The sequence below is a fragment of the Acanthaster planci genome, linkage group LG06 (assembly GCF_054643075.1).
Source record: "Acanthaster planci isolate LZ-2023a linkage group LG06, COTS_SCS, whole genome shotgun sequence".
Classification (NCBI taxonomy): Eukaryota; Metazoa; Echinodermata; class Asteroidea; order Valvatida; family Acanthasteridae; genus Acanthaster; species Acanthaster planci.
Genome location: NC_141782.1, coordinates 7,800,027 through 7,816,758, shown reverse-complemented (window position 1 = coordinate 7,816,758; position 16,732 = coordinate 7,800,027). Strand labels below are relative to the sequence as shown.

Genomic DNA, 16,732 nt, shown 5'->3' with positions numbered 1-16,732 from the left:
GTTAGGGTAAACCAATCAAAGATGAGCTTTTTTCGAACCATTGGTTACCTGGGTGGGGGCAAAGTTCAAAGTAAGAAAGGTCAAAGTTGAAATTATACAACCAAAACAAGCCGTGGGGGCCGGTGCCGCGCCGATCGGCTGTGCAAGATCTCCTCCACGTACATGTACATGTCTACTTCTATGGCAAGGTGTACAGATGTTGGCCTACATGTACATATGTACTTCAGCTGGAAATCGTCTCACGATGTTTTGGAAAACTTCTGTCAATACTTATCGAATTCTTTCAACCTGCAGTAGACAATTTTGTAAAGCTAGTTATGTACAGGGCCAATCACCGGAGCCCAAAGTGCGGGAATATTTTTACTTCATTGACCATCAAGGACAGGTATCATTTCTGTGATTTCACACTATTAGTTAATGCTAGGAATCGAATCTCGAATGTCATGTGTAACCATGGAGGAAAGTGCAACTTAATTATTCCTCTATACCTTATTGTACTCCCTTCTGACTTTTAAAATTTTAAATTATTTTTAATTAATTTTAGAATTTTAAAATTAAATTTACATAAGACCTTCTCCAACTGACAACTGTGAGACTAGTGAGATTGGAAATATTTCAACCCAAGACATTTCAATGCTTCATTTTTTTCATTGTTCCTTTTGTATTAGTTCAAATAATTTTCCCATTTCAGCTATTTCTGGATGACACCAAGGTCAAAAACTTCATCACATGTTTCAAAGGTAAGGTTTGGACAATTCATTGAGAATTCAGTCAACCAGTACTCTGATGTATGCTTAAATTTCAGTCGATACTTGTTCTGCATAAAATTTTCATCTTGTTACATTCGCAAATCATGTCGTATTGAAAGTTTTGCAAAGCTTCAGTCCTCAAGGAGGGTCACTCTTATTTAACTTGGCAGATAAGAAGTTCTTAGCATTCTTCTTCAAGCGACTCAAGCTAAATAACATGGAGCGGTATGCTGGTAATTTCCCCTACCTATCCCCATGTGGGGCAGAGAGAAACTTTGTCAGGTGTGATGACCGACCAATAGTCTTCACCAAAATCCTTGCACCGGAGAATGGCCTGGACACATCAGAGGAGGCACCTTCTGACCGCCTGGTCTGCAACCACGCTGATAGTTTCACAGTTAAGTTTGAACCAGCAAAGGTGTGCATGCTACCCAAGAGTGGGCGGATATATCATCCCGCCCCCAAGAAGACTGGAGGGGTTGGACTCATCAAGTCCAGTGTTGCGATAGAAATAAGTGCGTTTTTTGAATTTGGAGAAGCTGGGGAGTACGCCCCACCCACCCACTTCAATTGGAACGGCCGACGATGGGAACTTACCAATGAGATTCTGCATTCTGTTGTGGACAGTGCAGAGAGTGAAGCAACCGGTTTGTGATTTGAAAGGATCAGAATTACCAGTAAAAAATTGGGTGTGCCAAATGTCCAGGGGCTTTGCATTGTTTCATCATCCAGCTGACTTAAACTACCTCCAATATTTTATCTCATCATCACTTCTGGAAGTGCAGGGCTCTAAGTACTCTTTGATCTAAGCCCTTTTGAGTTTTACAGAATTCTTCACTGATAATGCTAAGCCACTGACATACATATGTACCATAGGCAGTGTTGGAGTACTCGTACTCATGTACAACTTGAGTACACCAGACTTGGCCTGCACTCGATTATCAGTACTCGGATTTTGGGTGTACTACTCAGTACTTGATCATTGTACAGGAGAAAAGTATTCAAGTACTTCACTTTTTATTGATAGCGTTTTCACATTTTCAGGCACTAGGTAACAAGCAAAGATTGCATTGCTCGACCTTGAACGCTACACAATGTGACACAGCCATTTCACTCTGTAGTCTACTATACGCATACAGAATGTTTACCGTGCTGTTTGTACAAGGAACCTTTCTGCTTGTCTAGTTTCTGCCTCCACAGCTTTTACTATCGGAAATTGTAGCGCTGATATGAGATGAGCTCACGCTCCATGAGCATGGCATCATTTCCCGTGGTGCCAACAAATGGACTGACACTGATAGAGGCTTTGTTGCAATTTTATGTTGCTTTTTCATCGTTGAATTTTTTGACAATTCTGATAGGAAATTGTTTTAATCCTATCACACTTTATTTTTTTCTTTTGTTTTTCACAGACACAGTGTTCCATGCTTTTCATTATTCTTCAACCTAAATATCTCAATAGTTTTCTTAGTCCTGGTGTCTACCCAGTTATCGGCGATTTGTTTTTTTTGGCAATTGTTTTTTTATAGAAAAACACAGACTGACAGAGAATACATTGATTTGTCACAAAGTTGAAAGTGTTAGTTACTTGGTAAAAGCAATTGTTTTAAGCAACATTCATGTAGATGTGTTCACCTTTTTGGTATTGTGTGTGTACATGTACTCAGACTTGGAGTTTGGTACTCGGACTCAGCCCAGTACTCGGCCTTAAATGTACTTGGTGCTTTGGACTCTGACTTGTCACCAGTATACTTGTACTCAATTCCTCCAAGCTGAAGCAGACTGCTACTACATTGTCAGAAAAACCTTTAAAACAGTCGATTTATTCTCCTCCCTCCAAAAAAAAACCCTCAAAAATTGGTTCATGTGTATAAACAAGTAACAAGCTTCTCCTGTAATTTTTCAGGTCAGTCCAATTTGAAACAGTTTCTCTGCCATTTGGTTGATCATTAATCATGTGAGAGCAGTAGAAATAGCCACAAGGAAAATATAACTGAAGAAAAATACACAGTACAAATATGGATTGGACAAAGGGCCAGTTTAACTTTTATTACAAATTGCACACACAAATCACAGTCTTCTATTCACTTAAACATACAAAAGTTGCGCTAAAGAAAATCTACAATACTTGTTACAAGCTAGAAAAAAAGTACACGGAATGACACACATTTCCTTAGTGAAAATATTAATTTATTTTAGGCACTTCATCTGCATCTGCAATAGAAACTTTCCACCTCTTTGAGGTTCCTTGATCTAAAAATACAATGAACATTTGGGTATTAATTTTTTTCATTTATCCAACACAATTCTGTCAATCAATGCCACGTATGCGAGGAAGCTAGGTTTTCAAAGACAAAACTCTTTTAGCCTGATGCTTCTTTGCCAATTCCCGAGGGGAAGCAAATTGAAGCCCTGTGGTAATAAATGCAGCAAAGTTTGTGCTGGTGCCTTGATAATGATTACCACAACAAAGTCACAAAAACCTATTGGCCAAGCCAGCTCAATTCATCAACCCTATGCTGTCAAGCAGATACCGTGAGGGGTGCTACATTGGCTCCTTTTCCACATTGTGCATTAAACAAAGGAATACATGTACACTGTATGTATATTTTTCTATCTTTGAAACCACTAGACTTGAATGTCTGTGGATAAATAGCAAATCATGTCTTCAACAAATCCTTTATGATCTGAAGTCCTATCCACTGACTACTGCAAACAAAAAATTACATTTGGAAAATTGTTTCCTGTGTTGAACAGAAATTGTCTAAAGTTTGTCTTTGAAAATATCTGTCTCTATCCTGTGTAGATACAAGGGAATTATTTCAGAAGTGTTATGCTTGTTGCATGGTGGTGTCCCTGCTATCTCATCAATGTGGTGCAACACCTGAAATAGTTTGAGCACCCCAAGATTTTACATGTACCTTTTAAAGATTTTGTCTGTGTTGGTGATGCACTGACCAGCCTCATTTACACTACTTGCCAATGCAACACTCACCAAACACCATCACCTTCCTTTAAAACCTGAATTCCCTGAAACATTCAACCATGGTTAGAGGGAAACATACAAATCCCTGTTTGGCCTGACTAATATGTAAAATGAAACAGGTGCTTTTTAATCCATATGGAAATCAAAGTGGAGGAATGTTCTTTGGACTCATTTGTAGGATCCAGTCACATTTGAGGAGACTGTGCTTAAAGTCTGTTGAATGACTGTAAAATATCTTTTGAAAGAAACTCAAGTCAGTGTTACCATTATCTGCCATCTGAAATGACAGGCCCAAAAGTGCAAAGAACACTTTGGTATGAATTCAAGTATACATTTACTCAACTATTAAATGCTACAGAATGCTACCGTCAAAACATTGAACAAAAAGGTATACCGTACTAGTGGTTCTTCATCAAACAATGAAAGATTCATGTCAATTCAATTGAAATGCTGTTGTTTATTTCCGTTGCTTGAGTGTTTCAGTATTTATGCCTGGCCATCTACTATTCTAGTCAGTCCTGATGAAGATCTCCGGATCGAAATGTTGACTCTATCTAATGTTCTACATGTTGTGTTAAACTAGCTCAAAAAAAAAAAAAAATAACGATTTAATTTATTTGAAATGTCTTGTTTTCATTGTGCGAACTATATCACTGCCTCAGCTTCAATCAGAAAACCTGGAAGCCAAGAATTAAGCTGTCGTTACCATCAAATTACTGGATGGATTTTATCCAGCACCTCATGTAAGTACAGGGACTTTAAAACAAACTCATAGGTACTAACTACATGTACTTAAACAAAACATGAACAAACAGTACCTGCCAGTCACAAATGAGAAAACAGCGACATTTTGGAAAGCCTAACCCTTTGATCCTCCCCACACATATCATTTTTCACCAAACTGTACACATCTTGTTTCTCTTAATCAAATTCTCTTGGTTTGTTGGTTTTTTCAGAATCCACTTCCATTTGGCAATGTTCACGGAAAAAGGAGTTTTAAGACATTTACTAAAATGTTCCTTAATAGCAATTGGATTCCACAGTCCTTCACCATGTGACTATCAAAACGTAAAGTAATCACCTTTGGCAGATGAGAGAACTAATTGTTCAAAAAGTATTTCATACTAGGTATTTGTGACTTGTAACGAAGAATACAAAGATCTACTCACATAGTTGCCATTGGTTGCCATTTAGAACACAAACTGACCTGCGCTGTGGCAAGACATAAATATTTCAAATGAAGGTTACGTCTACCATTAATTAAATATTAGTTCATTGTTTCTCGGTGTTATTTTCTATGTACAAAAATTATATAGTTGAGCACATTAAATTAAGTATGTATATCTCCTATGTACAGTTCATAATCGGTATTTTTTCAACAATCAATGAATTTTTAAAAACTTAACATAGACATTAGATGTGACTTACAACTCAGTGTGAAAAATATTTAATTTCTGTGCCAACATTCAACCACTACCTTCACAGACCACAATAATATAAACACTGCTATACTCTTTCAACGTTATTGGTGAATTCTCTTTCTCATAAGTGTATTTCACATAACCATACATAACTCAAAACGATCAAAATGATCTCCTCCCGCAAAAAATTACTGAACTTCAAGCATGATTACTCAAAAATAATGGCTCCCTGAAATGCACAGTTTTCATTGAGTAAGTTTACCTCTATCTGATTTTATCCTTACGGGATTCTACATTGATACAAGCCAGCTGGCCTCCACTCCGAATTCACGCACAACATTTTTTTTTTTAGGAACCGCTCCGAGTTAATAAACCGCTGACTATCTGCAGTAACCTGATGGCATTTATTTCACCAAAATGAGGCAATGCATCCAGCCCAGTGCAAAGGAATGCAAACCCAGGACCTTATTGCATGGACCTGAGCATGCAGAAAAAGTTTCCAAGCAAATTTATTTCTAAAAGTACAAAAGTAAGCAGATTGCGGTCAGGTGTAGTGCACACTGGATGACATTTTACCAGGCAACCAATATTTGCTAAGCAAGTTGCATTCCCCTGCCTAGCTCAATCCTGTGCTCGGTGGCTCCATGAAATTTGTCTCTGGTGTTGGGCTGGGCCAAATTCAAGTGAGTTTGGTTCACTCATACAATATGAACCTCCCAATATTTCTTGAGCATATGTAATTATTCTATACAGCCATACAGCTGCCACAGGTTCTAGATTGTACTGGAAATGGGCCACATAGAGGAGCTTAGATGCATAGCATTTTGCTCACACCACTCATCAAGATTGTCAAGTAATTTTTAATATTTTGCTGGAGTAAAGGCACCCTTGTCAGTCTTTACTGAATACTTGCAGTGTACCTGGTTTGACCCATGACAGACCTGACGTTTGTGCATTTTTGTGACCTCCGCTTTCCCCAGTTGTCTTCTGCAAGAGGAAGAAAAACAGCTCTGAATTATAGACAAGATGCCGAAACTGTGCCATCTGTCAAGTCACAGATCACTGACATTTTCAGGCCCTGCACCAGGTGATGACCAGATCATGGGTGTACTAGAGAGAGACGTCACCATATCTAACTTCCTGCGTGTGTAACATCGGAATTAAGATGCCCACATACCGGTGGTTTGGGCGTCATTATTGCTGTCTTTGCTGTTCCATGTTTTTCGTCATCCCACTCACTGAAGTGAATGGCATGGGGGTCTTCCGAGTACGGTGGGTCGTATTTACGGCTCTTGCACATCTCGACCGTTTCGTTGACCTTGGATTTGAACAGGTCTAAGTCCTCCTCATACCTGTGGCAAAATGAGGACCGTAATGGATAAGAACCAGGTGTGACCTCAAATCTGACTTTAATTTTGACTTGCGGACGTGGGCATCCAAAAAGTTTGTACACACAAAGTCAGTTTACCAACTGGCAGCATGTTCTATGTGGATGCTGGGAACTTGGGTTCAATGATATTAAAATGTCACCTCCAGCCTCTCTGATTATCACTAATATGGAGGGTAGAAAGCACCCATTATACATGTCACCTGGAAAATTTACACACTGGGAGAAACTGTGACAAACTCAAGACTCCACACTAAAATCCAAAGACTGAAACCGTAATCCAACACAGTGTGTAACAAGTGGACTTCTTGAGAATGCACTTGGACATGAAATCTTTTCAAATGAACTTTGCAATCCGCCTAGCTAGATGAAAAATGGCCATTATAATGACTCCTGCAGACTGGACTCAAGCCAGCGCACACCACAGAGTGGGAGGAGAATACATGTATTTATTTTGCACTCTTCACTGCTGGTCTGCTGAAATGGATGTGGCTTGACCAAGCGCTTAAGTTTGCGGTGGGGAAAGCTTGGACTTAAACACACAAAAACAGGAAAAACACAACCAAGAAACTGAAGGGGACAAACAGACTGCAACACACTTTTTTTTTCTAGGGAGCTACACATTCAAACTCTGAAGTAGTTACTGGCTTAGCCACATAAACGAAGCAGACATGCACTGTAAATAAAACACCACTACTACTTCCTCACTACGTCATGACTGACGTTGGTGTAACACACTGAAAAGGTTGTCTATTGTGTCATCACGTCAATCAATGTTTTTCACACTTCCTAGTGTGGCTGTTGGAATGGCAGTTTCTGCCACAGAGAGTACAGGTGAAGGATGACAATGCCTGACATGAACCTGCTCTCTCCTTTCATCTGGATCTCTTGCTGGCCAGGGATGTATTTCTGTAATAACAACACCAATCCCTAAACGCTGCTCTACTCACAAGACTGCTGCCTCGGGGTTGAGCGGGGCCTTGGTATCAATCTTGTAGAACACTCTCCTTGCATACAGCAGCACTTGCCAGATGTGGTTCACGTTCCTCTTCCACTTCGTGAACGCCCTTTGAACATCTAGCTCTCCACTGACCGGGTCAATGATGGGATGAAAGATGGACGGCCGAAATATTAACCTCTGGAAAGGGACGGTACAGGAAAGGACAGAACTTTGAATGCAACGTTTGGCCTAAGCTACCTTTGAAATCATAACATACCTATGCTAAAAAAATTGAGAGATTTGTCAGACTTCCAGGATGATGCTAATCATCAAGAAGATGAAACATATAATACACCTGTGTCAATATCTACAAGTGATAATCACTATCATATGTTTCAAACAATGAGAACACTTACTGGACTGTCTCCATCAGGATAATTTTCCGGGATGAGCAAGTCAAACTTGAAGATACCTTCTTGATAGAGCCCCTGTCTGATGAACAACACTCCAAACCAATCTAGGGGAAAGAGAGACACCTCTCTGGGCTCAAAGCAATCCTCCAAGACATTTCATTTTGCCATGGTTTCCTAAATCAAACCAATGGCACATAATGACAAACAATGGCACCTAGCAATGTAGCACATAATTTGTTGTACTTACGGAGGGGTGATTTAGCAGAGGGTATGACATAAACCCCAGGTAACTTCTGTTTGTGAAGCTGATTGCTGGAAAAGGAAAGAAAAAGGAGATAATAAGCCATATGTACAGAACAAAAAACGCCCATACCATAAAAAGTTTCTGTCCACTAATTATTTCAAAAACTGTTAGCATAATGCCAACACTGTAAAAAAAAATGTGATGGTGCTTTTCAATTCTTTGACAGAATGTTCATAAAAAGGGCAAAAAAGTCAAATTACACCATTTTTTAATCATCTGTAATTGTTATGTGGCACACTTTTTCACATGGAATGGTGCCCGAGCTAGCCATGATGCTTACTATTCAGCCATCAGTGCATACTCAAGGTAGAACTGCCCGTAGGCGGCCGTGGTGCCATTGCTGGGGCTGGTGGCCGAACTGGCCCGTTCTGCCGATGATGATGACAATGACCCCGACCTTTCGATCCCTGAGGCCGGTCTACTGGGCCCTGCAGCCTCTGCTGCCTCCTCCTCTGTGGGCACCCGAGGGAGTTGCTTCTTGGCTGCGGAGGCAGGGTGCCGGCGCACGATGAGTTGAGCTTCTGCTTCCGTAGTTGCACCAGCCTGCAAAAATGCAAAAGATATCAAGCATGTGAGGATTTGTGTGTAGCAATACATGCACAGTAACTTAAACATCTTTCATTCAAAAAACAGTTTGCCAAAGACTGAGCTTTTCACACAAGATGTAAGTTACCTGTACCTCAAGATGTTTAGGGGTAAATAGCCAATATCATCAAAAACACTTTCCTCCATAGCACCATCCAAGACTATCAACTGATTTTGGCTTGTTTTTAACTGAAACCAATGCAATCAGTTCCTTGGCAGAGTGGGCCACTAATCCCAAGGATGCAGTAATTCCCAAAAGTTCAAGAATTAGAGTCTTCATAAGAATCACACAGCAAACACACTTTCAAGAATTTATTTACTGCGCCACTTCTCTTTGGTCCCTTTTCAGTGCTAACTTCTTCCACGGTCCAACACAAATACGACAGCAGTGCATATCCATTTCTCTGCTGAGCCAATATCCAGTTGACCTTGGCAAAAATGAAGTCCTGCGATAACAGTAATTCCATGTTAGGATCCAAGCAATTACCATATTTACTCGACTGGTTTGCGCATACTGAAAATACATTGGCAGTTTTCGCAACAGTCCAGTTAATGCCGCCATGATCACACTCCAGCAATATAAAAGAACTAATTCGCTTCAACAAAACAGGTGAAAGAAAAATGCAGGCTCCCTCTGGCCACTGCCTATAAACTTGTTTTTTTTAATTCAATGCTCATGAAACTGGATGGCCTCCTCATCAAAGCCCTGTAAAATGAGAACATCCACGTAGAACATGGCAGTGACTGTGTGTAAGTTCCTCCAGACAATTCCAGCTTCCTGTAGGAGCCACGGATGCTCTGAATTAAAATGCCACGAACTGGCCAACAGCCAAGGTGTTTGAAGAAGGGATGTCTGCTTGAGGTTTGGCTAGTCGTCTGGGTACAGAGCCAGACTATCCCTTAGACCTTCTAAACTTAGCAAATGTGTGTTACAGACGGCTGGTGAGTCTCATTAAATCTGCACAATAAAATGTATGTACATGTACACATCTACAAGTAAATTTGGCATGATATCATTTTGATACAGTGTACATCAAATATCAAAGTTGGTATCGTTTGAAAACTGCCTTCTTCTTAACTTGTGGTCAGTGTTCTGCTGTACAGTCACATGTACATTGTACATCAGGTGGATTTGTTTGTCATTTAAAAACAAGTTAAATGGGTAATTGCAGTGCTAGTGAAGTGTACTGGTAAGTGATGGGTAGCAGGTTTTAGGCATCTGACTAGGGCTTGATTTCATAGGACTGTTTAACAGGAGATGTTATGTGAACTGTCTTGTTTCATGGAGAGTTTGAACAGAAAGCATAGCAAAAGGATGCCTAATCCCCGAGGAAAGGGTTTAGCATGTGCGTAAACTGTTAACTTATTCAAGCTGAGATACAACTTTCCTGATTACTGTTAAGCAGTGCTATGAAATTGGGCTCAGGAATTAAAAAGACTAAAGAAATTTGATGAGGTTTTCTTATTTGTAAGATGCAGGCTTCAAAAATTGCATTTTCTTCGGAATTCAGTGTAGCAATATTGAGGGCACATGGACAGTGGTTTGAGGAAAGTCTGAGATAAATTCTCCCAAAACAACGCACCCAAAACATCAATAATTTTACTCCATGTTATCCACGCAAGTCATTTTCAACTGCAGCTAATGTACATTTATCCGCGCCCTACACTGGGTTACTGGGATGATTTGTTCACTTTTCCTTTTCAAAGCTTGAAGTTGCTGAAACGCCAGATCCCAAAAAGAATCACGTGTGTTCCATTAGAAATGGGCACTGCTCCAAATAAATGCCTTAACAGCTTTTATTGATTGACACCTTGGACATGTTTACAATATAACAGAATAATAACTCCAGGCAGCATGCAGGAACTGACTGTGCAATGTACGCAAGCCCAATACAAAATTGCACTGTACATGTACATTGTGAATCTTGGTCGATTGCTGAACATTGTAAATGACCTTGAGCTGATAATACATCATGTGTACATGTAATTCCCTACACATGTACATGTATACATGTTGTACATGCTAGACCCTATTATTTCACATCTATTTCAAGTGCAGGTAGGGTAAGCAAGGTGATCATTAGAATAGTGCGCATGCCATGCATTCAATTAATTTGAACACAAGTCTGAGTCATTCGCAGGGCGTTGTCTTTAAAGCTGTTTGAAGCGTCACAGTAAAAGGCCTGTTGAAGCGAATAAAAAATGCCCAAATTTAGAGGTCCTGAAATGCTGGATTAGAAGTTTCTCAGTGTTTTCAAACAAGGTGAAAGACAGGAAAAGGCCTTTAAGTCTGCTGATTCATTTTTGATTGTCCAAAAACGTTTGGGCTATTTTAAATGTTCAAAAAGTGCACTTAAATACACTAAACCCTGAAAGGATAGTGTCTGACAGTTTTAATACACGGGACAGGAGTACGTGTACAACTTCAACAAAAAAGTGTGTGTAAGAAAAATTAATTGCATACGCCCTTTAACAATTAATCCACAAAAAATATTGTGATTTTTCTACAGGAAGAAACAGTGAGTCATGCATACTGCATATGTAATAGACTGAATTTGATCACTTCCAAGTTTATATTTGTGGGTTACTATTTTGGTACAAAATCTTCTCTAGTCATGGTGAGATGATTGACTTATTTGTAGACTGGTAAGAGTGTGGAGTTAAACAATCAAAATCACCCTTTTTAAACAAAAACGTAGTCTACTCTTTTTGTCACGATTACATACATGAGTGCGTTTGCATCAACTGCTATGGAATCTCAGGCAAAGGGCTTTCCCTGCCTATTTAAATATGAGTCAGCCCACCTCACTCATTTCAGTGACCATTCCAGCCTTTTTATTCCATACTGACCCCCTCAGACTAAACAGCAACCAAAACAAAAAAGTAATAATCAAAGAATAATGAAAAACAAGTCCAAGACTTTTGTGGCATTGTTCCCATTTGCATTACTCTGACTGGAAAAAAAAGCAACAGAATGCAAAGTTATATCAGTGCATTGAAAAGAAATGGATCGAGAGTACATTCTACAGAAAGAGTTTATAAAAAAAAAATTATTTCAAGCCCTGCTGGGACAGTAGGCAATGTGTGCATTTGCAGAGGGACACTTTGATTTCATCCTAATTTGGGGGCCAACTCAGTTCTTGGGCAGGATTTAAAAACTATTTAAATAAAAATCCTGTTGACTTGTTTTTAATTTCTGTTATTTTTCAAATGTAAAAAAAATTGTAATTCAAGTCTGTACTTTTATTAACTTTAAACGGCTCACAAGCACTGTTAAGGGATATATATGACCTTGAAGAATGTCTCCTGACAACAATGTACAACATATTCTTGTGCACATAGAATATGACACAGCATTCTGAAGTAATATACTGCCTCTAAACTGATATACAATATGAATTATGATTACAGTGTTCATCTCCTCTTGCATATGTGTGTATTTCTTTCTTTTGGCACATGAATAACTGCCGTTAATTAGTTCCACCTGTTGCGAGCTTTTATAATCCATTCCAACTGACTCTTAAAGGCTCAGCTGCATGTGCCCAGTATTATCATGCTCATTCCAATAAACACAAAAAGACTGCAAATGCTAGCGACTTTTTATAATAAATTACATGTATGTATGTTAACGAATGGTTATGCTTGACTTTCAATGAGTCATGTAAATGCACTCATTTGAAAAACCTACATTTTAAGCAAATGGTACAAATGGGGAAAAAATAAAAATCTATTTAAATGAATAAAATGATTCAAATTGTTAAAAGTATGATTTAAATTTTTAATATCTGATTTTTTGAATTGGAAAAACAAATCATGATTTTTCTCCAGCTGACAACTGCCCTGAACTAGTGCTTCCACAAAAATGACCCCATGGGATTGCACATTTTTCGCTGCAAATTATGCTGTCATTTTTGTATGAGGTTCTCCATGTTACACACTGTACACAATGCAAACACATGGGCCCACATGGTGGGTTGGTCTTATGGATGTCACAAAACATTCAAACAGGAGTCTGTATGAATTAATTGTTGCTGAATCAAAAAGTTTTTGAATTCACAAATAACATACACACATCCTTTGCTTTGCCGTGTGCCAACAGGTGATTTACTAGTTGCAACATGGTTGCCATATGTAACTGGAAACCATGGACTATCAAAGATTTCCTCAGGAAGTTTACTGGACACTGGAAAAGGTATCCACATGATTAAAGGGCAGCAGACAATTAACAGGTGACTTTCCATTGTGAACAGGGCCCAATTTCATGGCGCTGCTTACTGCAAAATTCTGTGCTAACTGTGCTGATGGAAAAATTCTTGGCAAACCTTGTAAACACAGAATCTTTAGTTACAGGATGTACGCATGAGCACAAGCTAGAATTCCTCACTAACCCATGAAATACGTTCACCGTAAGCACAGAAATTTCTGCTATGGTAAGCGCCAATTTTTCGCTTGCATTAAGCAGTGCCATGAAATTGGGCCCAATGTATCAGTCTTGCATTCCTTTTCATGCACACGTCTGGGCATCATGGAGCTAGACATCAACCAGTCTAGCTGTAAACTCCTTTGCTTGCATGTCATCGATTGGTCCAAGACCAGGCATGCCGGGATCAAATGTTTTAATGTCATTTCGCTCATCAATTTATGATATTTTTATTTTTGTTGGCCTACATGTATTGTGAATTACAATGGTCACCTTTTTTTGCTAAAACCATTTTACTGAAATTTACCACCTACACCCTTCCAGAAAAACTGTGCTACTGTAAGTCATCTCTCATACTGTGGAAATGTACCTTGTCCCTAAGGTGTAAACTTTTACTTAACATGTACGCCACAATAAACAAGTACATGTAGGACCACACTGCATTTGGGGACAGGGAGGAAACTGGGCAAATACGGTGAGTATTTCAGTGCTCCAAATTGACAAGTCACCTTACCTGTGATGGGTGAACATGTACATCTGATGCCATGCTATGAGTCAAGGTGATACAGTGACCTCCACTCAGTAAATTGCATTATTTGAAATCACTTCCACTTGCTACACCTACAAAACAGACAAAAAATGGCAAAATGGTGAGATTTACCTAGTTTGAAGTGTATCCTTACAGATTTGAATTTCAACGAGTTTCAACACGTACAATGTACATGTACTTTTTTTTACATGCAAACAAAACTGCAGAGACAAGGGTACATGATGTAAATTGAGAGTCCGGTCACAGTAGATGACACCATGGAGGAATACCGATGACACTAAACATTTTTTGGGTGGGTTAATGCAGAGTTGTTATGAGAAAAAACATTTTATACACACAGGTGAAAAGCAAAGAACATGGTAACTTACAGTATGTATGACACACTTGGATGTGTCACGCTAATTGCTTATCCATACAACACATGTATATGATCGTAGCAAAATGACTGTCCCTTCTTTGGGGCAAGAAATGGGACTGAACCCCAGCACTTAACTACCAGGGCATACAGCCTGAGACAGTATTGGTAAGAAGTTTGTTCTGGCAACAGCAGTGTAATTCCTGCATGGTCAAAATATTTGCAATATGATTATCCCGGCTCTTTTAACATTTCGACTATCGGAGCGCATTTGACTAGGGTTACAACTCCAGAACAAGCCCAAGTTACAAGTCTGTAAGAAAATTATTGCCCTAGTTCAGGGGTGCATTTTAGAGTTCATTGCGCACTTTGAAAAAAAAAAATTGGAAAACCAGGCCGAAAAAGAATTTCATTGGAACTTTGTAGCTGGTGTGTAAACTCAAATTTATGAATGGGAATGCTGAGAGCTTTATGAAGTGTCCTTAACTGTGTAATACAAGGTAAAAATATTGCTCCTGCAAGGAAGTGGAGGCAAAAACCCAAAGTGCACCACGTTAAGGCAGGTCGGCGTCAACAGATCAACAATATTTTCAGTATGCCTCATTTAAAGAAGTGATATTTTGACAATTTTTGGTACATCCTATAGCCTAATACTAGGGCTGAGTCAGTTCGAATAATTCACTATTCAAATATTTGATCTTCAATTTAACCGAATATCTGAATATTCGGTCACACCGACCGGTAATAACACACACAATTGTACATTATGATCAATACAATAGCCTCTCACATCTAGGAGTATCTCCAGCCACGATTTAGCAAGATTTAAGAGATGAACAAGACTTCTGGCCCTGTTGAAAATTTCTATTCCTTTTAAATTGTCTAATTATTTGCCAAACTCCCACCGTGGCAGAGGACGGACCCCACAGTTCTGGGGGTAAAGGCCTACAGGCACAAAGTGAGCGAAGCAATAACATTAGTCATTAACATTAATATTAACATAGCCACACACTCATCTCAGTGACTGGTTGGGCTAATCCTATGTCTACGACATAGTCTTGGCCTATCCGCGAGTCACCATAATTCGCGCACTTAGTACTTGACCAAAATTTATTCTTAAATGTACTGAATTTTTATAGCTCCATTTTCAGAAGTTGAAAGCTTGACTTACATGTATCTGGATATTATGACAAAATTTCTCTTTCTACGTGTATTTATGAAAAAAGTCACAAGTACAATGCCACCGAATCCGCGCCTGTCGTTGCCAACGGAAATCTCAAAAGTATAGTGCGCAGTACTTTTTCAGGCTCCGTATTTTTGATAACGCCCTCAATACTTGGCAAAAGTTGATCAAAGTCGTCATTAGTGCCTGTATTAGACATCCAACATCAATCATGAATGAACAGGGATCGTTTATCCATTTTCTAGACAATTTTAACCAGTTTATTTTGTAGAATTTAGTCTGTAAAGTAAGGTTTTATGCTCTGCTGACATTTTTCCCGAATTCTCCGTGGAAAAACTTTTTATTCGCACATACATGTAGCTGCAAAGTGACAATCGGTCATCAACAGTTAAATTAACATCAGTGCATAATTTTGTTGAAGAGTTTCACGACGGGAAAGTTGGATGAGCGAATATTTGAATTTATTAGGGTACTCCACGATATATATTTTTAAACACAGCAACGTAGCCACAGACCAATCATGCATAGCATGCCTAGGCCTACACGAGTATAAAACAACAGGAAAGAGTTCCATACACCATGTACACGAACACCACTTTACATTCTGCGCACAAATAATATGAGACCAGTCCAGGTCATTTTGCAAATCATAAATTCAATTATCGATAAATTAATATTTTCACTGCTAAATTTGACATTATGGAACATTGTCATCACTTTCTGATGGCTTGGCAAACCACTGGCACTGCAAGGGAAAATAAGTGATGTCCACGTATGGAACTCTTTCCGAAAATATGATTCTCGAAGAAAACAGTTATTTACAGACGTTTCCCTGAAGAGAATCGCAGAACCGACGACCGATATGCCTCAGATCCATGTACATTCTAGATGTTGGAAGGTACGCGTTCATCATACATACACGGTAGGTGTATACCGAAAACGCCGAGTCTAAGGCTGGGTTATAAGCTAAGGCTACGACTGAGTACTGTGGTGTGTGACGGGCGAAACCCACAGCTATAGCCATAAATTGTTTAATGTTGTCATGGCTTAGCGTTGTTTGTGGATGTATGGTTACCTACTACGCACAAAGTTTATTAAATACACTTCGTAAGGAAGGAAAGAGCCAGACTAATGTGAGATGGCGTCTTGCAATGGGCTTGGGCTGCGAAAAGGTTTTTTTGGGGGGGGTGATTATGGAGACCAGATAGTTTCATTTCATGTTCTTTATGTTACATGTTAGCAAGGAAAATTTTTAATCTTCACTTACAGCTAATTCTGGACGTTCTTACAACGATGCCCTGTTTTGTTTTAATGGTCTGAGCATGAAGCTACTCAATAGCTCCATGATCTGAGTTAATGAGAAGCTCACACTCATCCCATGCACGCACATTGAGCACAATGTGAATGAACATATTCTGTCGAGCTTATGGAAAGTAACG

At 39.2% G+C, this 16,732-nt stretch overlaps 2 protein-coding genes across 3 annotated transcripts; one reads left to right on the top strand and one right to left on the bottom strand.

Annotated features, from left to right (window-relative positions):
* The first annotated feature begins 83 nt into the window (after positions 1 to 83).
* On the top strand, positions 84 to 2,363 carry c8orf82 (chromosome 8 open reading frame 82). The gene is made up of 3 exons (XM_022236278.2): positions 84 to 385; positions 692 to 740; positions 920 to 2,363. The coding sequence occupies exons 1-3, from the start codon at positions 197 to 199 to the stop codon at positions 1,402 to 1,404; spliced, it is 723 nt and encodes a 240-aa protein (XP_022091970.2). The 5' UTR covers positions 84 to 196; the 3' UTR covers positions 1,405 to 2,363.
* Positions 2,364 to 2,772: 409 nt separating this feature from the next.
* aktip (AKT interacting protein) lies at positions 2,773 to 16,254 on the bottom strand. Of its 2 annotated transcripts, none has more exons than XM_022236276.2 (8): positions 16,120 to 16,254; positions 13,720 to 13,826; positions 8,481 to 8,743; positions 8,144 to 8,208; positions 7,900 to 8,000; positions 7,494 to 7,681; positions 6,334 to 6,508; positions 2,773 to 6,143 (listed from the first exon to the last, which is right to left on the bottom strand). In XM_022236276.2, the coding sequence occupies exons 2-8, from the start codon at positions 13,750 to 13,752 to the stop codon at positions 6,048 to 6,050; spliced, it is 921 nt and encodes a 306-aa protein (XP_022091968.1). In that variant the 5' UTR covers positions 13,753 to 13,826; positions 16,120 to 16,254; the 3' UTR covers positions 2,773 to 6,047. The 2 variants fall into 2 exon arrangements, with proteins under 2 accessions (XP_022091968.1, XP_022091969.1); XM_022236277.2 differs by having other exon boundaries at positions 16,116 to 16,246.
* Between the last annotated feature and the right edge of the window lie 478 nt (positions 16,255 to 16,732).

Coding starts and splice junctions, on each gene's coding strand:
- c8orf82 (XM_022236278.2), top strand. CDS start 197: ATGTTGGCCTACATGTACATATGTACTTCAGCTGGAAATCGTCTCACG. Junction 386..691: donor TCATTGACCATCAAGGACAG/GTATCATTTCTG, acceptor TTCCCATTTCAG/CTATTTCTGGATGACACCAA. Junction 741..919: donor CTTCATCACATGTTTCAAAG/GTAAGGTTTGGA, acceptor TTAACTTGGCAG/ATAAGAAGTTCTTAGCATTC.
- aktip (XM_022236276.2), bottom strand. CDS start 13,752: ATGGCATCAGATGTACATGTTCACCCATCACAG. Junction 8,209..8,480: donor TATGCACTGATGGCTGAATA/GTAAGCATCATG, acceptor TTCCTTTTCCAG/CAATCAGCTTCACAAACAGA. Junction 6,509..7,493: donor AACCCCGAGGCAGCAGTCTT/GTGAGTAGAGCA, acceptor ATTTTGCCACAG/GTATGAGGAGGACTTAGACC.